The sequence below is a fragment of the Lonchura striata genome, chromosome 1 (genome assembly GCF_046129695.1).
Source record: "Lonchura striata isolate bLonStr1 chromosome 1, bLonStr1.mat, whole genome shotgun sequence".
Classification (NCBI taxonomy): domain Eukaryota; kingdom Metazoa; phylum Chordata; class Aves; order Passeriformes; family Estrildidae; genus Lonchura; species Lonchura striata.
In genome coordinates, this window is record NC_134603.1 from 113,570,707 (window position 1) to 113,591,659 (window position 20,953).

The 20,953-nt window shown below is 37.1% G+C and overlaps 1 protein-coding gene across 5 annotated transcripts in view; it reads right to left on the reverse strand.

Moving 5' to 3' along the window:
* The window catches only part of DNAJC13 (DnaJ heat shock protein family (Hsp40) member C13), a 57,727-nt gene that overhangs the window by 18,298 nt on the left and 18,476 nt on the right, over positions 1 to 20,953 (reverse strand). For all 5 annotated transcript variants that reach the window (XR_002465520.2, XM_021531235.2, XM_077786851.1 and 2 more), the window contains exons 12-37: positions 20,774 to 20,943; positions 19,851 to 19,950; positions 19,494 to 19,601; positions 18,825 to 18,980; positions 18,034 to 18,090; positions 16,701 to 16,822; positions 15,448 to 15,523; positions 14,317 to 14,412; positions 14,043 to 14,186; positions 12,861 to 12,875; positions 12,265 to 12,347; positions 10,986 to 11,139; positions 8,822 to 8,925; positions 8,584 to 8,743; positions 7,569 to 7,631; positions 7,127 to 7,228; positions 6,875 to 6,979; positions 6,295 to 6,497; positions 5,765 to 5,849; positions 5,148 to 5,302; positions 4,177 to 4,222; positions 3,845 to 3,999; positions 3,081 to 3,282; positions 2,306 to 2,421; positions 1,387 to 1,465; positions 675 to 810 (exon numbers count right to left, since the gene is read on the reverse strand). Coding sequence is in view for 4 of the 5 variants with exons in the window: in XM_021531235.2 (XP_021386910.2) it covers positions 675 to 810; positions 1,387 to 1,465; positions 2,306 to 2,421; positions 3,081 to 3,282; positions 3,845 to 3,999; positions 4,177 to 4,222; positions 5,148 to 5,302; positions 5,765 to 5,849; positions 6,295 to 6,497; positions 6,875 to 6,979; positions 7,127 to 7,228; positions 7,569 to 7,631; positions 8,584 to 8,743; positions 8,822 to 8,925; positions 10,986 to 11,139; positions 12,265 to 12,347; positions 12,861 to 12,875; positions 14,043 to 14,186; positions 14,317 to 14,412; positions 15,448 to 15,523; positions 16,701 to 16,822; positions 18,034 to 18,090; positions 18,825 to 18,980; positions 19,494 to 19,601; positions 19,851 to 19,950; positions 20,774 to 20,943 (2,992 nt within the window). In the remaining variant the exon portion in view is untranslated. The remainder of the gene's footprint in view (positions 1 to 674; positions 811 to 1,386; positions 1,466 to 2,305; positions 2,422 to 3,080; positions 3,283 to 3,844; positions 4,000 to 4,176; positions 4,223 to 5,147; positions 5,303 to 5,764; positions 5,850 to 6,294; positions 6,498 to 6,874; positions 6,980 to 7,126; positions 7,229 to 7,568; positions 7,632 to 8,583; positions 8,744 to 8,821; positions 8,926 to 10,985; positions 11,140 to 12,264; positions 12,348 to 12,860; positions 12,876 to 14,042; positions 14,187 to 14,316; positions 14,413 to 15,447; positions 15,524 to 16,700; positions 16,823 to 18,033; positions 18,091 to 18,824; positions 18,981 to 19,493; positions 19,602 to 19,850; positions 19,951 to 20,773; positions 20,944 to 20,953) is intronic.

A 20,953-nucleotide genomic window follows, 5' to 3' on the forward strand; every position in this document is an offset into this window, starting at 1 on the left:
ATAATTTCATTTTTTATATGGAGCCAAACGCAAGCCAACACATTTAAGTCTATACCAATGCTGCCCCTAGCTCCACATAACTGACAGGACTATGACTGCACGTAAGGCTCTTAGTTTACCATTATAATGTAACACTTAAACAGCAAAACACTGTTGGCTCTGCAAGACTTGGACATGGCAGCAGCTACCAGCCTGGGACTGTAGCTGGAGCCAAGTGTTAGGGTGCTCCAGCTATTCCTCTTTCCCAACTGAGCAATGAGATAGGTTGTGTCACAGCACACTCACCCAAGGACTCTTAACACTGGCCAGAATTCCTGCAAGAATGGCTCATTGTTAATAGCCAGATTATGTAAACTCATGTATAACCAGCAACTGGGTGACTGAGTACTAGTGAGAATTTTTCTGCATAAATAATTGTAATTCTCTCTACAGAGGAAGATTCAAATTGATTAGTATTGGAGCAGAGCACTTCAAAGAGCTATTCATGCTGTTTTGAATTAAGTTTTACTACAGATTAATTTATTTCATGGAAGAAAATGTCATATTTTGAAGCCCTATAATGCTGTGGCAAGTCAGAAACCAGATCAACAGAGCACAGACTAAAGAAGAGAGGAGATTAAAGCTGACTGAAATGACCATTAAATAAACATAAAACACTGAGGCACCATGCTTACCTTCCTTATGCCTGTTGAAGAGGATGCTTTGAGTTTTCAAGATCAAAATTATGTTTTCTGGATCTGGCCCATCTATCACCTTGGCAGACTTTGTGCATAGAAACTCATATGCTTTATTAACTTTTTCAAACATATCCTGCCAATAAGGAGAAACAGCTCTAAGTGTTGTTAAGAACATTCTAAATTACTGAAGCAACAGTTTAAGTGCAAGTAAAATAAAGCATTTCAGGTAACTAGCAACAGCACTAGCTTTGCTGCCTCACTGCACAGGAAAAACTGCAAACACTGGTTCATAGATTAGTTTTCTTTTGTCTCCCAAACTCTGCCCTAGGCAAGAGACTTAAAGTCAATCATACTATGACAAAAGCAATAAGTACAGTTGGATTGTGAGAATGGGCAAAGGCTGCAGTCAGTCACTGAAAAAGAACAAACAGCTTGTTTAGTTTAGGTCCTGTGTAACTCTCTAAACAAGAAAATTTCTGATATGTGAGTCTGATCTGACTACACCAGTTTACTGTGGAAATCCTAAATCTGTGAATGGTATTAGTTAAATTAGTAATCTGTACCATTAATTTGTATTTTATCATTCACCTAGGGCATAGCTTTTAAAAGGAAGAAATACAATTTAAGTGTGCATTTCAAAATCCTTAATATACGTAATAGCTGAATACATCCCCATTTTATTAACACCATAAATTTGTGCTGTACATACCCTGCCTTCTGGATTCTTGTCAGGATGATATTTTTGAGCCAGCCTGAAATAAGCTTTCCTGATCTTACTTTCATCATTTCTGCAATAAAATTAGTTCCATCAATTACACTTAATAACAAAAAACCTAAAACAAGCACAGCAAAACCAGCCTGAGGTTCTGACAACAGCACTAACAGTTACTGCAACTGAGTGAAAACTACAAAGCTCTCCTACTTCCTTTTTAAAACCCTGCTTCATCATCTTACACTGAATGGGGGGTAATCGTGTGGTCACAATAGGAAGACCTTTAAAAGACTGAAAGCATTTTAATACCTATTGTACCTAATATACTAACCAGAAGGTGCTCAAAGTCCCTCAATATTTTAAATGAAGTATCCAAATGAGCTACAAGTGTGGAAAGTTAGTATTTCATCATTTGCAGTAAGTGCACTGTTCTGGAAGGATAAACACAAACTGCTGTTGGTTCACTCCCAGAGACCTGAAGTCAGAAACCAGTGGCAAGACGGGATGCAAAAAATTCTGAGGGTATAATCCCCAAGAAAAAAGGCAATGTGGGGGAGGGAGAAGGATGATTACAGAAAAAAAAGCTCCTTTGAACATATTCAAGCTCTGCTATATTATTTGCTCACTATGGTTAAAGTTTGTCCTTTAAAAGAGCAAAGCTCAGAGCATTCTTTTTCCCATTTTCAGCTTATCTAAACATCTCAACAATTGTTTTCTCAAACATTAGAATTGTACTTCCAAGCTTTGTTTCTTTTTAGTAAAGCAATCCTCCGCTGTGAAAGAAGCAGCTGCTACATGTGACTGAGCTGGTACCACTAACTTGTTCCAAGTACCAAGATAAGAAACTTCAGTTTGTTCAGTGCATGGAGTTTATATAAAAGTATTTATACAACTTTAAATCCTGAAGACAACTTACTGGCCTTGTCCTCTGGGTAGGTTAAGAACTTCATAAGCATCATCTATTGACATGGTAGGTGGCTTCTTCTCCACCTCCTTCTTCCAAGCTTCTAGGGTATCTTTCAACAGTTTAACCTCAAGAATTACAATTTATTAGTGTTAAATTTATGCTGACACTAGTATACATAATTTTTAATAAAATGCTGTTTTACTAATGAATCCTGTATTTTATTCAAGATAAAAGCACCTTGCTATTAAAATGACTATGTAAGAGTTAAATTAGAAGACGGAGAATCACTTAAATAAGAAACAGCTCAAATCATGATACTATATAAACTGAAAAGCTGCATGAATAACTAAAGCTGCTTAGACAGATCTAGTCCATGGACTTGAACCAAAAAGATTTCTTCAGTTAATGTACTGACATGTTAGCTTGGTTTCTTTTGCAGCATGGACAAATAAGAACCCCAAAGTCATTATTTCCATTCCCTCTCCCCACCTCCAAAATACAATTCAGTGAAACACTCTCTGAAGTTTCTTGGATGCTTAATTTTGCTATTTAAGCAGTCACCGCAAGAAGGATACACTTATGGGGGTTGCTATGTGGAAAGAACACTATGCTGCTTCAAGTTAAAGTAGGGTTTGATGTATTTACTTGTGGTCCAAAATTCACTATAAAGGAGTTACTTGCAACAAATCTAGCAATTGATTTTGTTAATACTTTAGGACTTTTTGTTAACTTTTAGGACTGAAAGATCAAGAACTAAATGAATCCTAAAATACTTCTTACTTACTGGATCTTTAATTGGCCAGTCTGGAAATCTGAGTGTATCACAAAGATGCTTGAGGTAATAAATGTTACAAAACAGCTCATTTTCCAGTTGGGGATAGTTGATAACAGGGATGGGACAGTATTGGTAGAGGGCTCTTGTATTGCTTTGAAGACGAGGAGTGAAGTCAGCAAGATGAGCAGCAATCTTCTCAATCATTAGACGCCTAAAAGGTACAAAGTTTAGTTTAACATTTGCCCTGAAGGCCTCAGCCCTCACTCATTGTACAAATGTGTTCAATGATTTCTTCTGAAAAGGTTTTCTTTAAAAGTTTCCCACATTTCAGTTGGGTTTTAGAGAGATCTATTTAAACACAATGTAAATTAATGTATTAAAATAAATTAAAAACAATATTTTCCTTTACTCAACATCTCTTTACTTTCTGGAAGACCCCAATATGTATTGGAATATTAGAGGTATATCACTCACAGAGTACATATAAATGAGTAAAGTATTAAGCTATTCACTTACAGAGTCAAGTCTCGAGTCACAAAAGTAACTTACTCAAGATGTTCAGAGAAATATTCACCTTCTCACTACCAATTCTGCTCTCCCCTGCCCTGGTTATTTTTGGTTGAAGTAGAGTTCAATGCAAGACATTGCCCTTGCAAAAGGCAAACAAGAGGAAGCCATGGAATCCAGGTATTTTCAGCTTTAAGAATGTCAAATACCTCTTCAAGATAACCTGTAGTTCAGATTTATTTGTCCCTCTGATAGAAAACAGTTACCTCATTTCGTTGCTCCAAATTGCTTCCGGAGTGTCAAATTCTCCAAGGAATATCTCAGAAAATTTTTCTGGTTCATAGTTTTCTAAATAACACACCATTGCTTCAGGAAGAATATGTCCAAGTATACTTCTTTGAACTATATCTTGACTTTTTGTCTACAGAAGAGATCACATGGTCATCTCAAAGGTAATTCTGCTTTGCTAACTAATTTGAGACCTAAAACCTCTCCCCCTTTTCCCTTATAATAGCTAAATTCTACTTAAAACATCTACAGGTAGTCTGCAAAACTATTTGGAAACAGAGGTAGTTAGCTACTGTTGCAATCTACTCACTTCTTCAGACTTGAAAGCTTGTTTTGTATGTGTGTATTTCAAAAACCTAGAAGAGAAACAGCAGTTATTTTCTTTTTATTTGATACTTAGGTATCCTTGAATAGTAGCAGACCAACAAAGTCCAGCTGGCAGGTATTACACATTTACTTTGAGATAAAAAGAGTAACTGCAACAGTTGCATGAATTTATGTACTAAGTTCATGAAATCCCTGGGAACTCCACAAAGCTAAGCACTCCCGTGTTATAAATGTTGCCTAATGTTCATCATTTCAGCTTGAAAGTCTTCCTCCTGAAACCTGGTTTTCTTCCCACACAAAAAAAGATGCTGATAGAGACACAGACAACCTCTGCACAGTTAGATCATCACTGCAGGGATGAAATAGGATAACTTTAGACTAAGTGCTGACAGTGCTATTACACCAGAGTCATCATGGAAGCATGCAATCATTTCCCAATGCATTTCACTGTACCAGAGACTTAACTGGAATTGCAGGATAGCTTTTTATGAACTATTGCATTTAGAAGAAAAGTACTGACAAGAACAGCAATAGCCACCTGCATATGTAGTGCATTATCAGGCAGTACAGACTGATTCAACTGTTTTAGGCTTTAATATTGAAAGAGGCTATTAGATTTTTTAAATCCCTTCAACAGCTGCCTACTATCAAAAGCTACATCAGCATATATGTAGCCTGTGTTACTGCTTTTTAGTGCTTGTAAATGGCTTATTCTACAGTAAGGCATGCCCAGTTTACTGTTAGAACTGTATCATCAGACACGCTCTCATTTCCTCTCTGGAAAGATAAGAAATTCACTTTTTAGTGACTGACTAGATCATATGGAGGCAACTCTTATAGAAGAATTTAATGTTGGTTCTACCAAGCCACACTCCCCAGAGCATGTAGAGACATAGAGCAGCAGTCCTGTGCGTGACTGGTCAAGAGGTACTTTTGGCTGTTCTTATTCCTCACCTTGCAATAGGAAGTACATTGGAACCTGTGTACATCATGATGAAGAAGAATACTCCACTCAGATAAAAACGAGGTAACTGAGGGTTGTCTTGCATGACATGAGAGAGCAATACAGCAACTTTTTCCACCAGGATAGGATCAAAAGTCAGTAACAGCTAAAATCAAACACAAGCATTTATATTAGCTGCAAGCAGTACAAGTTATCTAGCCAAAAGTGAAGTTTTAACTAATTATTGGGACAACACAGAAATTTACAGCTATTACAGTTAAAGAATACTTCAGCTTAAAAACAAGTCTCAAAAAACATTTAAAGTTGAAAGGGAACTTGTCAAACCCCCCTGCTAAAGTGTGATCTTTTAGACCTGGTTGATAAAGACCATGTCCAGGTGGCTTTTCAGTTTCTCCAAGGATGGAAATATTTAAGAGATATTGGCTAAAAAGCATGAAATTGTCAACAACACCCTATGAAATGAACAATTGCTTGTTCAGAGATTTGCACATTGTTACAATTGCTCTTTGATGCATTTACCCCATCTAAAGTATTCACAAGGGGAAGACAGTGGAGTAAGTGAAACCTTCACTCATTCAGGTGAGTGAATTTTTGAAGAGTTACTTACCTGAGTGATATGAGGAAGGCAAGTACTATCTGACAACAGCCTTTTCACTCTAGGCAGAGGTCTTATAATAGCATTATCTTGATCCCTAAAAAAATCAAGTAGTACAGCAGTAAGCACACATGTGCCTTTTCTCTTTCAAGAACAAACAATTTTATTAAGCACAAGGATTAGACTATTGAAGCCATATTCTTTGTCTTTTTTTATTAACTTCAAAGTTTGTTGTTACACTTGGTAAGTGTGTTTTAGTGTCCTGCATTAAAGCAGTTTTGTTTAAGTTAAACAAGAGCCTGTCTATGGCATTAGAAATGCACATAGCTTGTGCATTCATTCTTGCAGTCCCTTTCACAATATTAGTATTGTCTCATTTACAAACTCTCTATTTGCCCACAGAATTAATTACTACCATGTAAAAGGCTCTTTAATAGAGTTCTTTAATGTACTACTTTCTAAGAAAAGCTTTAAGACAGAATTTATTCATTCATGCATCTGCCAGATAAAGTTAACCCCTTCTGCTGAAAATCACTGTTTACCTGCTGGGAAAATATCCACACATGGTGATGAGCATGTTGAGGACAAGTGTGGCAAGGTCAGTCTCATTCAACACAGGCTGGCCACTGGCAAGCAAGCACCACTTCAGCTGAGGGATGACCTGTAAGGGTCGCCAGCCATCCATACCCTGAGCCCAGCAACGAGTTTTTGAAGTCACCTTCCCATTGTTCCATAGTTCCTGCATCTATGGCAAGATTAGAGATTCATTTAGTTTATTTAGCATTCAGAGCCACCTTTGCTATTAAACACTCATGCTCACTACAAGCTTTTAAGTGCTATATGGCAGACTATTACAGTTGCATGAAGTTTCAATGTGCTTATAACTGTCATAAAATCACAAAGAATAAGGTGTTGATTATGTTGAAAATAACTGAGGCATGGAGGGGTAGGCAGTCTTACCAAAAAGGCTGTAGTTCAGCACTACATCAAGTCTCTTTTCTAGCTTTAATCCTTATTTAAATAGTTAGTTGGAGAACTTTCTTTAGCATTGTTTATGGTCCCTCTCACAGTCACCAGGACAGAAATAATTTGTCAAGTTGTGAGTCTGAAGCTGAGATGTACCTCTTGAAAGCTGTAAGGACCACTCCTTTCTTTGTCAGCATTGCCGAAGTACCACTCTTTCTCGCTCTCCCTCTTTGCATCAGGTGCTGCCTCAATCACGTTGCTCTAAAAGTTGATGTTTACAAGAACAGCTTTAGCTTCACAGTGCAAATATCACACTTCTACAGGAAATGTGAAAATACATTGATTTCTTTTAAGAATTGTCTCTTTCACAGAGCAACATATGAGTAGTAAGAAACAAAGGCCCTGTACCTGCAAAGGGACTGTAGCTCTGCTTGTATGAAGATGTGCCAGAGTAAGAAGATCTACAAGGATTCTGATACCATTTGAATCCATAAGGTCTTTCACATTTCTCTGTTAAAAAATGAACAGAGTTACCAAAAGCATTTTCTAGATAAACGTTGCTGCAATTAAGCATTGCACAGTTTTATTCAAATAAGAAGTGACCACAAAAAAAGTAAAATAATTCTCTAAAGTGACTGGATCTGGTGCAATCACCCCATTATCTACATGTTTCCTTCAGTTTTTTCACCAGTAAATAACAGCTATCATATTCCAGAAAGGTGTATCAAACATTGTTCTAAAACTTCAATACTTGAATTTTTATTCAAGTTAACCCTGAAAGACTACTTCAGACTGTTTTATACAAGCAACAGACTGATAAATTGCTGTAAAGTGTACATATCCACCTTACCTTATTGAGGATCAGCTTGTTGAGGAACAGGATCAATCTGTCGCGCTCAAGCCTGTCAGTGCACTATTGCAGCAGAAAAGAACAACTTAGTATTTCATAGTACATACTAGAAGTTCTCCTCAAAAATCAACATAGCTGCAGTTACAAAGCCCCATATTGTTTTTTCACGCCCAGAAAACCTACTAACTATTAAATGTTAAGTTTCATGCACAGATAACAGTGGTAGTTTTCTGCCACTGAGGAGCAAATGCCTTGCTGCCCTCAACACTGTTGTTGCCCTGGATCAAACCCACTATTATGCCAAGTCCATTGTTCTGTCAGGACTATCTTTGGATTCCCAGTGAACCAGTTAAAACAAACACAAGACAAAAGAGAATGCTTTTAGCCAGCAGACAGAGAGGGTCTTTGATATTTCATCCCTGGTGAGATTATCAAGGCTCAAGGCAAAGTAACAAGGGAATACCCTGGTTCAGTTTCACTTGCAACAGCCAAAACCCATGCTGATGTGAGGAAAGAACTCCTCCTTCAGAGTGCATGGAAATTTATTTTTTCAAGCTGAATCAGTTGTCAGACATAACTTAGTTGACACTTAATAAGGAAAGCAGCTACTACTACAAATCTAATCCACCACATGTGCTCATCTAAAGCTATCATTTCATTAGGTCTGGGGCTACAACTCAAAGTCAGTACTTTGAAATAATGTGATATGGAACAAGATTCTCCTCTTACTGAGCTTCTGCATTTTTCAAAAGCAAACTAAAGTTATATCTCCATTTTGTTGGCCTTAAAGAGACTAGCTTGAAATATCTCTATGATCAGCAGGTTTTTTTGGTTAAACTTTAATGAAACTGAAACAAAGAGAGATACTAAGAAATAAGCTGTTGACAGCATGGAAAAAAGTATTCACAATCTGTAAACCCAAAACGTGGGTTTCACCGTAACTTGAAGGATCTGAACATATGTCGGACTAGTAGTATGTTAACTACTAAACCCAGTAATTTAAAATAATTCTTACCCTTTCTAACATTCCAACAATGTACTTAGTATCAGAAAATGGTCCTATTTCTTCATGACACCTTCCATAAACAATGGCCAATGCTTGCAGACATAAGCATTTCATATTCACTTTTGGGGTAAGCAAGAAGCGATGGTAAAGTTCATTGAAGAACTCATATCTAAAAAAGAAATGAGATTTTAGAAAAGAAAACAAACATAGACCTTAGGAATGAGATAAGGTTTTAATAATTTCTCACGATCTTTTGATTGCTCCACTCTCTTCAGTTTCATCTTCTTCCAGCAGCAATCTTAGATAATAATCCCCTATTTTTATTTCCTCAGAAAGGCACTCATATTTTACCTGTAACACAGAACACCTTACTTAACAATATATATTGTTTCTCCTTCTGTAAGTTTTTGCTTGTATAACAATACTGAGCTCAATCGCATTTAAAAACTCAGCAAGGTTAGCAACCTCTCCTAAGTTGTAGGAAAACTGAAATCTGCAAGTTTTCTGTTAAAGAAACACACATCTACAAAATAAAACCACTGGCTATTGTTATCCCCCTGAATAAATGAAGCTTCTCATCATACTGAAATCTCCACTTCCAGCCTTTAACTAACTTGTTTCTAATACCAGCTGGTTTTATTGACTAAACTTGGATAACACATGATGCATTCAGTGACTCAAGTTTAATAAGTACTTATTGCACTGCAAGGTGTTTCACTTAATGTTACTGCAAGTATGAAACACAAGCATGAGCTAATTACTAGTTATACTTGCTATTGTGCTGGATAATAAAAGCCTAGAGGCAACAGTTCACAAAACAAGAAGCTGAAGAAAAATTGCACAATAAAAGCAATCATTAACTTCAGAGCAACTACATTAAATTTAACAAATGCCTCAATGTTCAGTGGTAACAAGCATTTAGAAGCACTTCAATGAGGTACCTCTAACATACAACAAAAGCAACTCTACAGTGTTTTTTTCTTATCTACAGTTTGCAGATTACTGTCATGAGGCCACAAAGTTATCTACAGATTTGATCACAGCATATTATATAAAGATATCCCACTAACTGGTATGTTTTCAGAGGAGTCTCAAGCCACCATCCCCTTTGGCAAAGTGACAGGTCCCACAGCTGATAGAAGAGCTTTTGTCAGCACTATCTAGTTCAAATAATTACAGTGTAGTCTAGTAACATATTCATTACTATTTAAGAGCAAATCTCTGAGACAGCAGCTGTTCAATCCAGTCCCAAAGTATCCTGGGTTGTAGCTGCAAGAATGCTACTGCTACATTCCAGCAGGATAAAGCCACACAGGAGCGCAGAGTACATAGGGGAAGTCTGTATTACTAAATTTCAAATCTGTACTTCTGATTCTGTTCTAGTTTGCAGCGCTAAAAAGTTGGGATAGCAGACACTGTGACACCCACAAGTCCTGTGCCTGACCTATACCTGAAGGAAGCTTTGAAAGACAAATGCCAGTGCAAGAAGTATCAATCTAAACCAAGTCTCAGCTATTTACTGCATAAATGTAAGAAGCAACCTGTAGTTGTGCGATAGGGATAAATTGCACACATAAAATTGCTCTCTCATAAAACATTAGCTTGCAGTTCTTCCTCATGTGCAGAGTAGTCAGATGAGAATTCCCCAAACCAAATTTCTTCTCATTTCACTAGAAGTTCTCAGCTCAAATGTCACTAGAAAGCCATACTCTAACAAGGATGGCAATGGGAATATCTTAGGAATATCTTGCAGCTGAATTCAAGGGTGGCCTTGCTTTGCTTAAACATTACGCGTTAATTAAAACCATATTGTCGTGTGGAACCACAATACTGGAGATAAGAGAACAGTACAAGAAGTGTTTATTAACACATTACTTGAAAACACCTTGCAAGATGTTTTGAGAAAGCCAATCAGGACCATACTGATTGCTTTGCAGAAGCATCCAAGTTCATATTTTTGTTTTAGGTACTGCTGTTCCTAGAATGGGATGACAGTGACCTTCATCTATATTTTACAATGCAGCAAGTTTTAGCCCCATAACCTACTGATGATTTGGCAAACCAGTATTTAACAGACACAGGATTACTGAAACATGAATGAAATAAAGACCATAAACAACAGTGTAAGGACCAACTCTTGTCTTAATGCAAGAATACACCACAGGTTCTGATAAATGCTTCATCTCTACTGCATCATTTGGTAGGTAGAAGAGGCTGTTTTATCCAGTGACACTGCACAGTAGTACCTGTTCACTGATTCAAGCCTTAGCAGCTGATTCCATAGCCCCAAAAAAATTCTAGCTTGCAGTCAGAGATCATCAACAGAAGATTCACTTGCAGAATAAGAGAGAAGTGACATTTCCAGTAGACATATTTTACAAATGCAGTTTGTCCTATGATAGGTCATTTACCTCAAACTCCTGGTGGTTCCATGAGATAACATTAGCACTACCAAGTTCTCTATCAATATTAAATGCTCTCATCTCAGACTCAAGAGTATCTCTCAGTTCTTCCCGTGTTTTGAAGTTCCAAATCAAGTTTGATCTCGCATGATCCTGAACAAATCTAAGAAAGAAGTTACATAGTTTAAACCCCTCAAAACGTTATCTGAAAAGCAGATAATATTCAGCTGGCAAGCTAGGGGAGATCATGAGCATTAATGGACCTTAATTAGAAGGTAGAGAGCAGTGGTCTCCAGTTTGCTATAGTAATTACAGTTGTTCACTTGTATACTGTTTTGATAGCCATGGAGGCCAGCCTAGACTAAAGCATGCCTGTGTCATCCCTTAGGGCTAAGTTTGCTATTTCAGTTGATGACCAGGAGACATGCAAATTATTCACTGTAAGCCAGAAAGGGCTACAGGTAAACAATCCAGAGCAGCAACATACCAGCTTTGTTTTAAACCAAAACCAACATTAAAAAGTAGCTTATGCAATAAAACAGAAGTTGATGTCCTAAATGTCACAAAATAGTCAGTGGACACTGAGAATGGACTTTAATACCAAAGGTTTAGGAGCACAAGAATCTTCCTTGCATTAAATTGTATTTGACTCTTAGAAACATCAAGCGGTTAAGGTTATGAAATTTCCCCAAGCTTGCTTACCTAGTTTGCTAGCCAAGTTTTATCACTCTAACACAATGGCTCTAGCCAAAGAGATGTATCTTTTTCAGATGGAAGCCCCTCCCTTGTACATTTTGACAGCTTTAAGAACTCATAGGTAAGCAAGTTGCATTTAGGACCTGTAACACTATTTGAAATCCAGTATCCATGTACCTTCTCTTGCCCTGCTTTAAGCTCATGTTCTAATTCAAGTTACAACATCTTGAGTAGCTTACAGGTACCATCAAACTACATTTAATACTTTCCAGTGCTACTTCACTTGGTCTTCAATATCATGCAGATTTGCACCTGCAGTTTGTTAGTTACTCTTCTTTTTGGTTAAAGGGGAAAACATTATGTAGTTTGATGGTATTTCAGAAGCTTTCTAAATTCCTCCTTTGCCTAAACTCAAGTGAAATCCTTAAGTATAGCTTAGGGGGTTTTTAGTAAGTAGCTGTTACAAAACACTTGCACTGTTTCAAGGCAGGCAGAAATTGAAAGTCACAGAAACTCAGAAGACATTAACAAAAATATCCAACCAGATAAAAATGTGGTTGTCTCAGGTACAAGTTAAGTTTAGTATTTTCACCTGTAATAGAAGAGATCCCAGTTTGCTTCTATTTTTATCCTTTGGCGCCGTTTCCTTAATATCACTGGTTTTTGAATCATGTTCTGCAAAAGAACCAAATTTCATAAGTCAGTAGAGGCAGATACCTCCCCTTTTTCCCTTTTAAAATAAAAGGCTGTATTTTTTACACTCCTTCAGAAACCATACTATTATTAAACCACACTCATTAATGCCTCCTTTTCTAGTGAGTAGCAGCAACAGACTTTCACAAGTGTTATTTACACCAAGTTAAATCATGACAGAGAAACTTTCAGCTGTTTGACACACCATCTGTTTAGGAGCAAGTTATATCCCTGAGAAAAGTTTAATTCCCACCACCACAGGTAGTCATCAGCTCCAAAGCTGATGGAGGTGAAAACTTGCATGAAAAATGTTTGCCCTTGAAAGGAACGAACTAGAGGAAGTCACAAAAATATAAACAAGCCTGACTTGGTCACTGAAAGATTCCCTGTTTTGATGAAGCATGAAATCACTGTTATCATCTACATGAGGTATCACATGCAAGCAGAAGTCTGAGCAAAGAGTCCACACAAGCGACAAGAGATATACAGACTCACCATATTGTTTCTGTCCTGATTATGAAGAAAAATTGGAAGAAAAAGAAAAATACATTTAACACTCCAGAGTCACTGAAGTAATTTAAAGTGGTAACACCAATCTTGCTACACTTGTACACATTTACTGTGAAATTATATAGCTCAGAAATCCACAGAGAAAAAATACCCTTCAAACTCAGTAACTAGACAAGTTGTTTAAAGTGCAGTGACCTTCCACTGTTTTTCACATTTCTTCATTTCCCCTGTTTTGAACCTAATTCACCATTATTTCACAAATATCACTGTCAAACTTCTGCACCACACTCTACATCAAACTTGAGCTAGATTTTCATAAACTAAAGCTTATTACTACATCAGAACAAGTATACAAAGACAGGTATTTTCAATACTCTGCATTGTGCTTTGCATCCTTCCTTACAAGTACAACAGATTGTTTCACTTCCACAATGCATAAAAACAAGCTTAGTCAATATAGCAAAGAAAGTTAAGGGAAACACCTCACAATTGAAAGAGTTTGTAATTTCGAACATGGCAATAAAACTAAACGAAAAAGGAGACCAACAGTAAGAATTCAAGCAGTGCTTAAGCTCTCTTCTTGCAATATCAGATCAAAACAGTTATTTATGACTTCAGCCTCAATCATGACCTTAAGTACAGTCTTGTGTTGCCCTTTAAGCACTGGGATACCTACATTCAAGTGAATTCTAAGGTGGTGTCCATGACAGGGGGAATAGAACTAGATGATGATTAAGGTCCTTTCCAACCTAGGCTATTCTAGGATTCTTCAAGCAGGTTCCGTAAACTGAAATATCACTGATGTGAAGTATATAATTTTGAATGCAAAGACTATTCCATTTCTTTTAAATAAACTTCAAAAACTGGTTTTGCCACATTTCAAGGCATTTTCTCCTGCATAATCAGCTTACAAGAAATGCATGTAAGCTGCACTGCAGCTCAATATGGTTGGCTAAAGCTTAATATATATGCTGAAGGAATTAATTTGCCTGATTCACATTCTCCCTGGAACCTCTTTCTAACCCAAGAATTTTAAGAAGTAGAGAGTTTGCTAAAAGGAAGGAGAGCTCTCACATCACAACACTTTTTTACTATTTGAGTGTGTGTTCTGACACTCAACTGTGACTTAGTCAAGTTACTCTAACAAAGACTTTCAAATACTTTTACCTCTTTTTGAGCTATGCCCATTCGATCTCTCCAGTGCATCAAGACTAGATCCACCTTCTCTTTGGCAAATTTTTCAACTTCTTTTGCAGCTTTTCCAGCCAGTCTCTGCCACTCTGGCACTTTATTAAACTTGCCATACTGATCCTGCAGAATAAAACCAATTGTGGGTTATCTTTGCTGCAGGTCAATGCAGCAGTCAAGTGTTTGTATTAGAAAAGTCTCTAAGACTGTACATCTATATAATGGAATAGGAAAGACAATTACAATTACTTACAGTTGCAATTTTTAAATTATCTCTAACATGCATTCTATCAGCATCTTTTTCAGGAACAGGATCAGCACTGTCAAGGTATGCCAGCAAACCTGGTGGCTGAAAACATTTAAAACCAGTTTAAACAGACATATGATTAATGAACAGAAACCATAATGTTAGGTAATAACATAATTTCTTTAAATCAGAGATTTCAAAACAGAATTTATATTCTACTCAAAAGTAAATATATAAAGCTACAGCATTTTTTGTTGCTGTGAGTAGTAAAATGCCACCATCCTCAATAGAATTGCTCAACACAGATATATTATTGGGTTCAGTGCAGCAGAACTCTTGGCTATATCCCAGTTCTTAAGCACTTAATGTACCTAAAGAATGCAGGAAGAAAAGAGTTGATCTCAGGGCAACACACAGAGATTAATAATACTAGAATCCATCCATATTCTCTGATATGTGACATTACATGTGACATTAGAGTTGAGACAGTCTTTTGTGAGTAAGCTTTCCTTAAGATAGTGTTCAAGATCAGGACAGTTGCTCTGCCAAAAATGAAGGAACTGCTATTTTGAAATTAAAAGCTAGTAATTTCCCAGATAGTGTTGTAAGAAATTATTCTATTTATTGAACTAACTTCACTGAAGTAACTTAAGAAAGAAGAATTCAGGAGGCTGTGTGAAAGAACATATGAACGATCAGCATATGAACTAACAACATACAGATTTAAACAAGTTACAAGCAAACAAAGTTGAACAGGCAAGGCATGAAAACATGGACAGAACTCTTAACACCTTAATTTTTTATTGGCACAAAAAAGCATTAGAGACATGCTTATAATGTCTCCCACATTTTTGTCCTTTTAATCAAGAAAAATAATTCAAGACACCTTATTTTTAAGTTTTATGTCATAAAGTATCTTAAAAGTGTCAGGGAAGTAACAAAATGTTTGGAGTACAAGATGCTTTGAACCTCATCAATATCCTTTAATTAGCAGATGCTAGACTGCTAATCTCTCAGGCAAGACCTTCCCCTTGAAGGGAAAAGGGAATATGTTTACTATATAGACTGTCCCAACTTTGATACTGCAAGCTTTCATATTTTATTGTTTTTGCTACTCCATATTCCATTTTTACTTACCAAAATACGTTTCAACAAATTCATAGCAGTTTTGTTCTCAGCTGTCCAGAGGCCAACCAAATGTCTACTTAACTGCCTGAAAAAGCCATTGAAATTACCAAACTGCAAGTTAGTATTTTAAACAGATTTTTTAAACCACTAAACTGCCACCTTTACCATGCTGATGAAATGAAAATGAGCAAGAGCTTCGTGCTCTTGAGTGATTAAGAGCACAAAGCATTACATTGTTCAAGGATATGCTTAGCATGCTTTAAAGTGTTGCCTTTAAGAAGTTCCAGTGAAGTTAGTGGAACAGTAGCAGCACATGCTTTTTGATCTAGACCTCAAAGAACACTTGAGCAATAGAGCAGAAATGTCTAATAACCAAGTGTATGTTTATCCAGCCAACCTTAAGTTACAGCTAAAGATAACAGGCTAGAAGTCATCAAGAACTGCTACATGCTCTACTTGAAGTTCTTAATACCAATGACTAGAAAATCCTTTCTGGGAGCCTGCCTTCTATGCCAACTGATGCTTTCTGCCAACATTTGTCACTAGAATTCTACTGCACTGAACTGAAGCATTGCTACAAGCACATTGTAAGTAGTAGCACCAAACAGAACTGGCATGACAGATGGTTTCATATCCGCTCTCTCCTGGATGACACACAGCGGCAACAAGCTCCACTTGTCCCTACATTCCTTAGCAACTCTAAGCACTTCAGGAATTCACAGCTAAAGCTTCCATAATCTTGTACTTGGGTGGAATTAATTGAATCATTGCTCATCCTCCACAGCATACTCTCAGAGATCACAAGTTCTACTGACTGTTGATTCAGGGAATAACTTCTGTAAGGAAACTTCTCTCTCACATAGGATGGGTGATCCTAAATGCATGCAAGATGTCTGAGATGTGCACACCCATTTTTAAACAGTTGTACACCACAAGTTGAAACTTTTTACAAGTTCTAAACATTCTACTTGCCTTTTCTCTCCCTGAAGTAAAAGAAATAAAAATCAAAACTTGAGTCATTAATGAGTAACAAACCCAAGCCCACCTTAACAAAAAAATAATCAAGGGTTTATTAAGTGGCTGCAGTCTCAGCTGAAGCTTGTCCTACTAAAACATACCAGCTGCTAAAGAAAATACTCTCCTGAAGAACTGCACTTTTTTTCCTTGACCTCCCAGTGTTCACTAGGCCATTACTTAGATTTTTTTTAAACATGATCTTTTTAAACATGATTTTTTAAACATATCAAGTGAGATGGACATACCTATTTGTAAGCATCCTCTGATCTGTGCTTATTGTAAACATAGCAGTGTGCAAGTGACGAGGTAAGGCACCTTCACTGAGGGCAAGATCTTGCATTTTGGTAGCAACCTCTTTGTCTCCTTCCTTTGGAAACAGGGCAAGATTACCAAGAAAAGAATCTTAGTTAAGCTGCTTTTATCTCAGCCTAAAGTTCCAAGGCCTTCCTGACTATCAATTATACCAACTAATATTCAAAAAGCAGAAGCTAAAGTATGATAGTTTTTAACTGAAAGTTCTCAACAGCAACTGCTCAATGCTGTAGTAAAGCCATGGACCAGATAACTGGTAGTTACATCTATGAGGACAGTTAACTGAAGAGGGCAGGATGCCTGCCATCATACATCAGGTTGTAGTAGCAGTACCATTTTCACACTGCAATTATACATTAGGATGAAACAAAGAATGGCAGCCACATATGATTTCTTGTTGCTTGACTTTTGCTGACTGTAACCACTTAAGATGAATAGCTGCTGTTCAGTTTAGACAGCCAGGTGGGTAAGACTGCCACTCACTCAAAACGCATTAGTTGCAATGAATAAGAAAAAGCTTTTGCAGCACCTTTACTTGTCGAAATGATAGGACTTTTAATAAACAACATAGTAACTTTTAGCTAACATTATCAGCTACATCAATGGATACATGAAGATTTGGAATACCTCTATTTCAAGTGTTCATTCACTTCCATTCCAAGAAAGTACTAGATGGATTTCAGATGCATAAGCCATTGTGATACAATGAGGCACTAACTTAAGCCCTGAATTTCAACCCAGGAAGTGTCAAGAGTCAGTTAGCAACAATCATAAGCAGCCCTTGAAAAGTATGGACTTGACCCATACATTATGTGGTATGGAAACTTAAAGCCAAAGCAAGGAGGCTGACATCACTAGTCTGCTCTGGGACACTACTGCTTGCTAATCCCAGTCCCATTCCATCCAGGAAATATGGCCTTTCCTCCTTGAGATACTGTCTAACATGCAGAAGTCTGGTGGCTCTGAGGTATGTGGCTGAGCTACAAACAACATTTACAGCCAAATCTTGACTGCAGTATGAAGACATGCAAGGCGCTATCTAATGTCCCAACTCACATGCTTTCCAAACACCCAAGTGTAAGATAAAGCAAGTTGCTATATTAAACCACTCACAATTAAGCAGGTGCTCGGTTCCTCACCTTCCAACTTCCCCCTCCCCACTTTGAGAAGCTAATATAACAAACTTCTCTTGCTAAGCAATTGCAATTCCGAAACAGACAATACGTATTTTGCATGCTGTCCCAGCTAACATTTATAAAATCTCACCTCTATTATTGCCTTCATCACCAAACCTGCTCCTTTCACAATTGCCATGGAAGGGTGCTAGAACAGAATGTTAACCAAAAAATTATCCAAGTGCAAAAACTGAACATGAGATCACCTATGATTCAGTTTCCTTAACTAATGTACATGGCTGTTCTATCTCCTATTCAGTTTTGTGAAAGCTAGCTTAAAGAAAATTTCCTACCCTGTATCTTTGAACAAGCATCTTTTATGCAACTCCCAGACATAATTCCTGGCACTGAACAGCAGTATCTATCAGAGAAATTGGAATAATGCTCAGCAAACTGGCTGACACAGCTGACACTAATCAAAAGCAGAAGAAAATACTATTTTTACAGTAAGAAGGCATTGACATTTTAGCTAAAAATCTCTACAATCTCTACAGGTTTACCACTGAAGAGGATGTTACTCTTGTTTTCTAAGTCTTAATTCCCATTTATTGAGAAAGAAAAAAAAGGCAGAAAACTTTCCAGTCAAGGGAAGATCTGTGCATCTGTTGAATCTATCCTAAAGTCCAAGTAGTATTTTACTGTGTTTCTGGAAACAGCTTTTAAGCAGTCTATTCTACAATGATTTGGCATATCATTCACCATAGAATAACCACCTCAATCTGATATCTGAAGGCAAAGTAACAGGCCACTAAAACATTCATCAAAATAGAAAAGATTGAGGCACATTAACCAGCTGAAGACAAATCTGTCTTCCAGTAAAAGAAACGTTTCATGTTCACCGAGTACATGAAACCTCTAATAATAGTGAAAAGTAAGTCTTACCTGAAACAGCTTAAATAGTGTTCTTCCGTTAGATGCCACCATTTCCAACAACATGTCAAACTGCTGCCCCTCAGTAGTCTCACTATATGGAGCACATAGGGCAAATGTCAGGAAGTCCAGAAGTGAACTAATTACTAGGGCACCTGTCCCATGATCCTGAAATTAGGAAGACAGGTATGTAAATCAGATACAATGGTCCACACGTATTCACAATGCTGAAGGCGCTTTTCCCTGTCATAGCATTAAAATAGTCTGTAAACAAAAACTACAAGTTTAGAATACTACATTCGCCTGAGTATGTCACTACCCTGGTAAATAATTGGTTTCTAAAGCATAATGACTCAATATGCTTTAGACTCAAACTACTCTTCTCTAGTTTAATCCCACAAATCTGAGTTCACACTATTCTTTTACTTAAAAGAAACATGCAATTTCCATATTAAACATGCAAACATTTGTTGCAGGACATTCAAATTCTGCAGTATTGACAGCTATGTCCTAACCTGTCAAGATCCAAGCTTAATTAGAACAAACTTCAGTGCCAGATAGAGCTGTATTTTCAATTGTAGGTACAAATGCATTCAAAGATAATCTAAGTATGACAAAAGCATTTTCATTGCAATTAGGAAAGGCAATTAAGCTTAAATCTGTTTCCAAAATTTGACTTACCACATGGGAATTGAATTTCTCTAGTAGATTTTCTAGAAACTTCTTTGAAGAAAGAAGGGAAGCTTTGTTCAACTGCTCCTGCCTCAAATCATAGTCATCATGCATGGGCTACAAAAAAAGAAGTATTCACTATGTAGCCACATTTCAACCCTCAGTTCCTAACAGCTGTAATCCAAAAGGCACTCTCTCTACACACAAAAAGCACATCCCCTTCAAGTTCAGCAAGAAATCACTGAATAACAAGTTAATCCACATCTGAACATACTGCAAGTTGAATGGCAGTCCCTATTTCTACATCTTTCAGTACCCTGAAGTTCACATATTCCAAAGTGAAAGAACCTGAAATTTAATACTTACACACATAAGAGCACACAGCATGTCAATAGAGGCATGGGTTACTCCATCATTGTTCCTTTTGAGGGCTTTCACAACCTTCACTCCTAATCGTTCTCGAAATCTTTTGAAAGGGAAGCAAAACCACCAAGATGAGAGAAGAAACTAAAATCCTAAAATTAAGATGACATCTAGGCAGTGGCCAAGGGGAGTCTGCTCCCACTGGATTTAGCAAGCCAGTACCTTGATAGTTTCATAAATTTGAGATTCCTGGTAGGAAAATATTGACTTCACTGTTAGCATTCCAAGCACAATCATCAAAATAAAGAAAATGTATCCATGCAGTTACAGGATATTATTTACAGAAAAACCTAAATTTATAAAGGTCTCAGACTAAGTGCTTTTGTTACACTTCTCATCACTCTCTATATTATAGTTGCTCTATATTTCCTAGTCAGAAATATTTCAAATAATTTTTCGTTTTCAGAACAATAGACAGTTTTTCTGCTTCCTAATGTTAAAACAAACTCCAAGCACTCTGGACATACTACAGAAGTACAATCTCCTAACACCATTTTATCTTGTGTTGAACTGAAGACAGCAATGACATCAGCGTACTTTGAGAATGAAGAACTGCCCACTTCAAGGACAGATGAAGGTACATGTTAAAAATTTTTCCACTAGGAAAATCATTAAACCATATTTGCCTCAAGACAGAGTATTTAGCAGAGGAAGAATCAGCTTTACTTGCAGATGATTACCTGGGATTCTCAATTTGCCTGAAAGCCTGGTGGCAGCCTCATACTACTGAAAACAATAATGTACAGAGACTTACAGTCCTTTTCAGAAGGGAATTCCATTTCTCAGTTTTAGACACAAGCTACTAACAGAAGTTTGAGGCCTATTTTCATTTACTACTTCCAAGCTTGAAGAGACTTTGCACTTACTTTGGAAGCTGAGTAAAGGCAAGGAATCCCGCTTTTGAAGCCACTAGTCGTCTTACTGCTTGGAATTGGCTTTCAAGCTCTGCATTAGATGCTGCAATATCTCCCTCTTGGGAAAGCAATGCTGTTATGGCATTATTAATGAGCTTCTCCTTGTTTTCTGAGAAGAGACCCTGGTTAAAA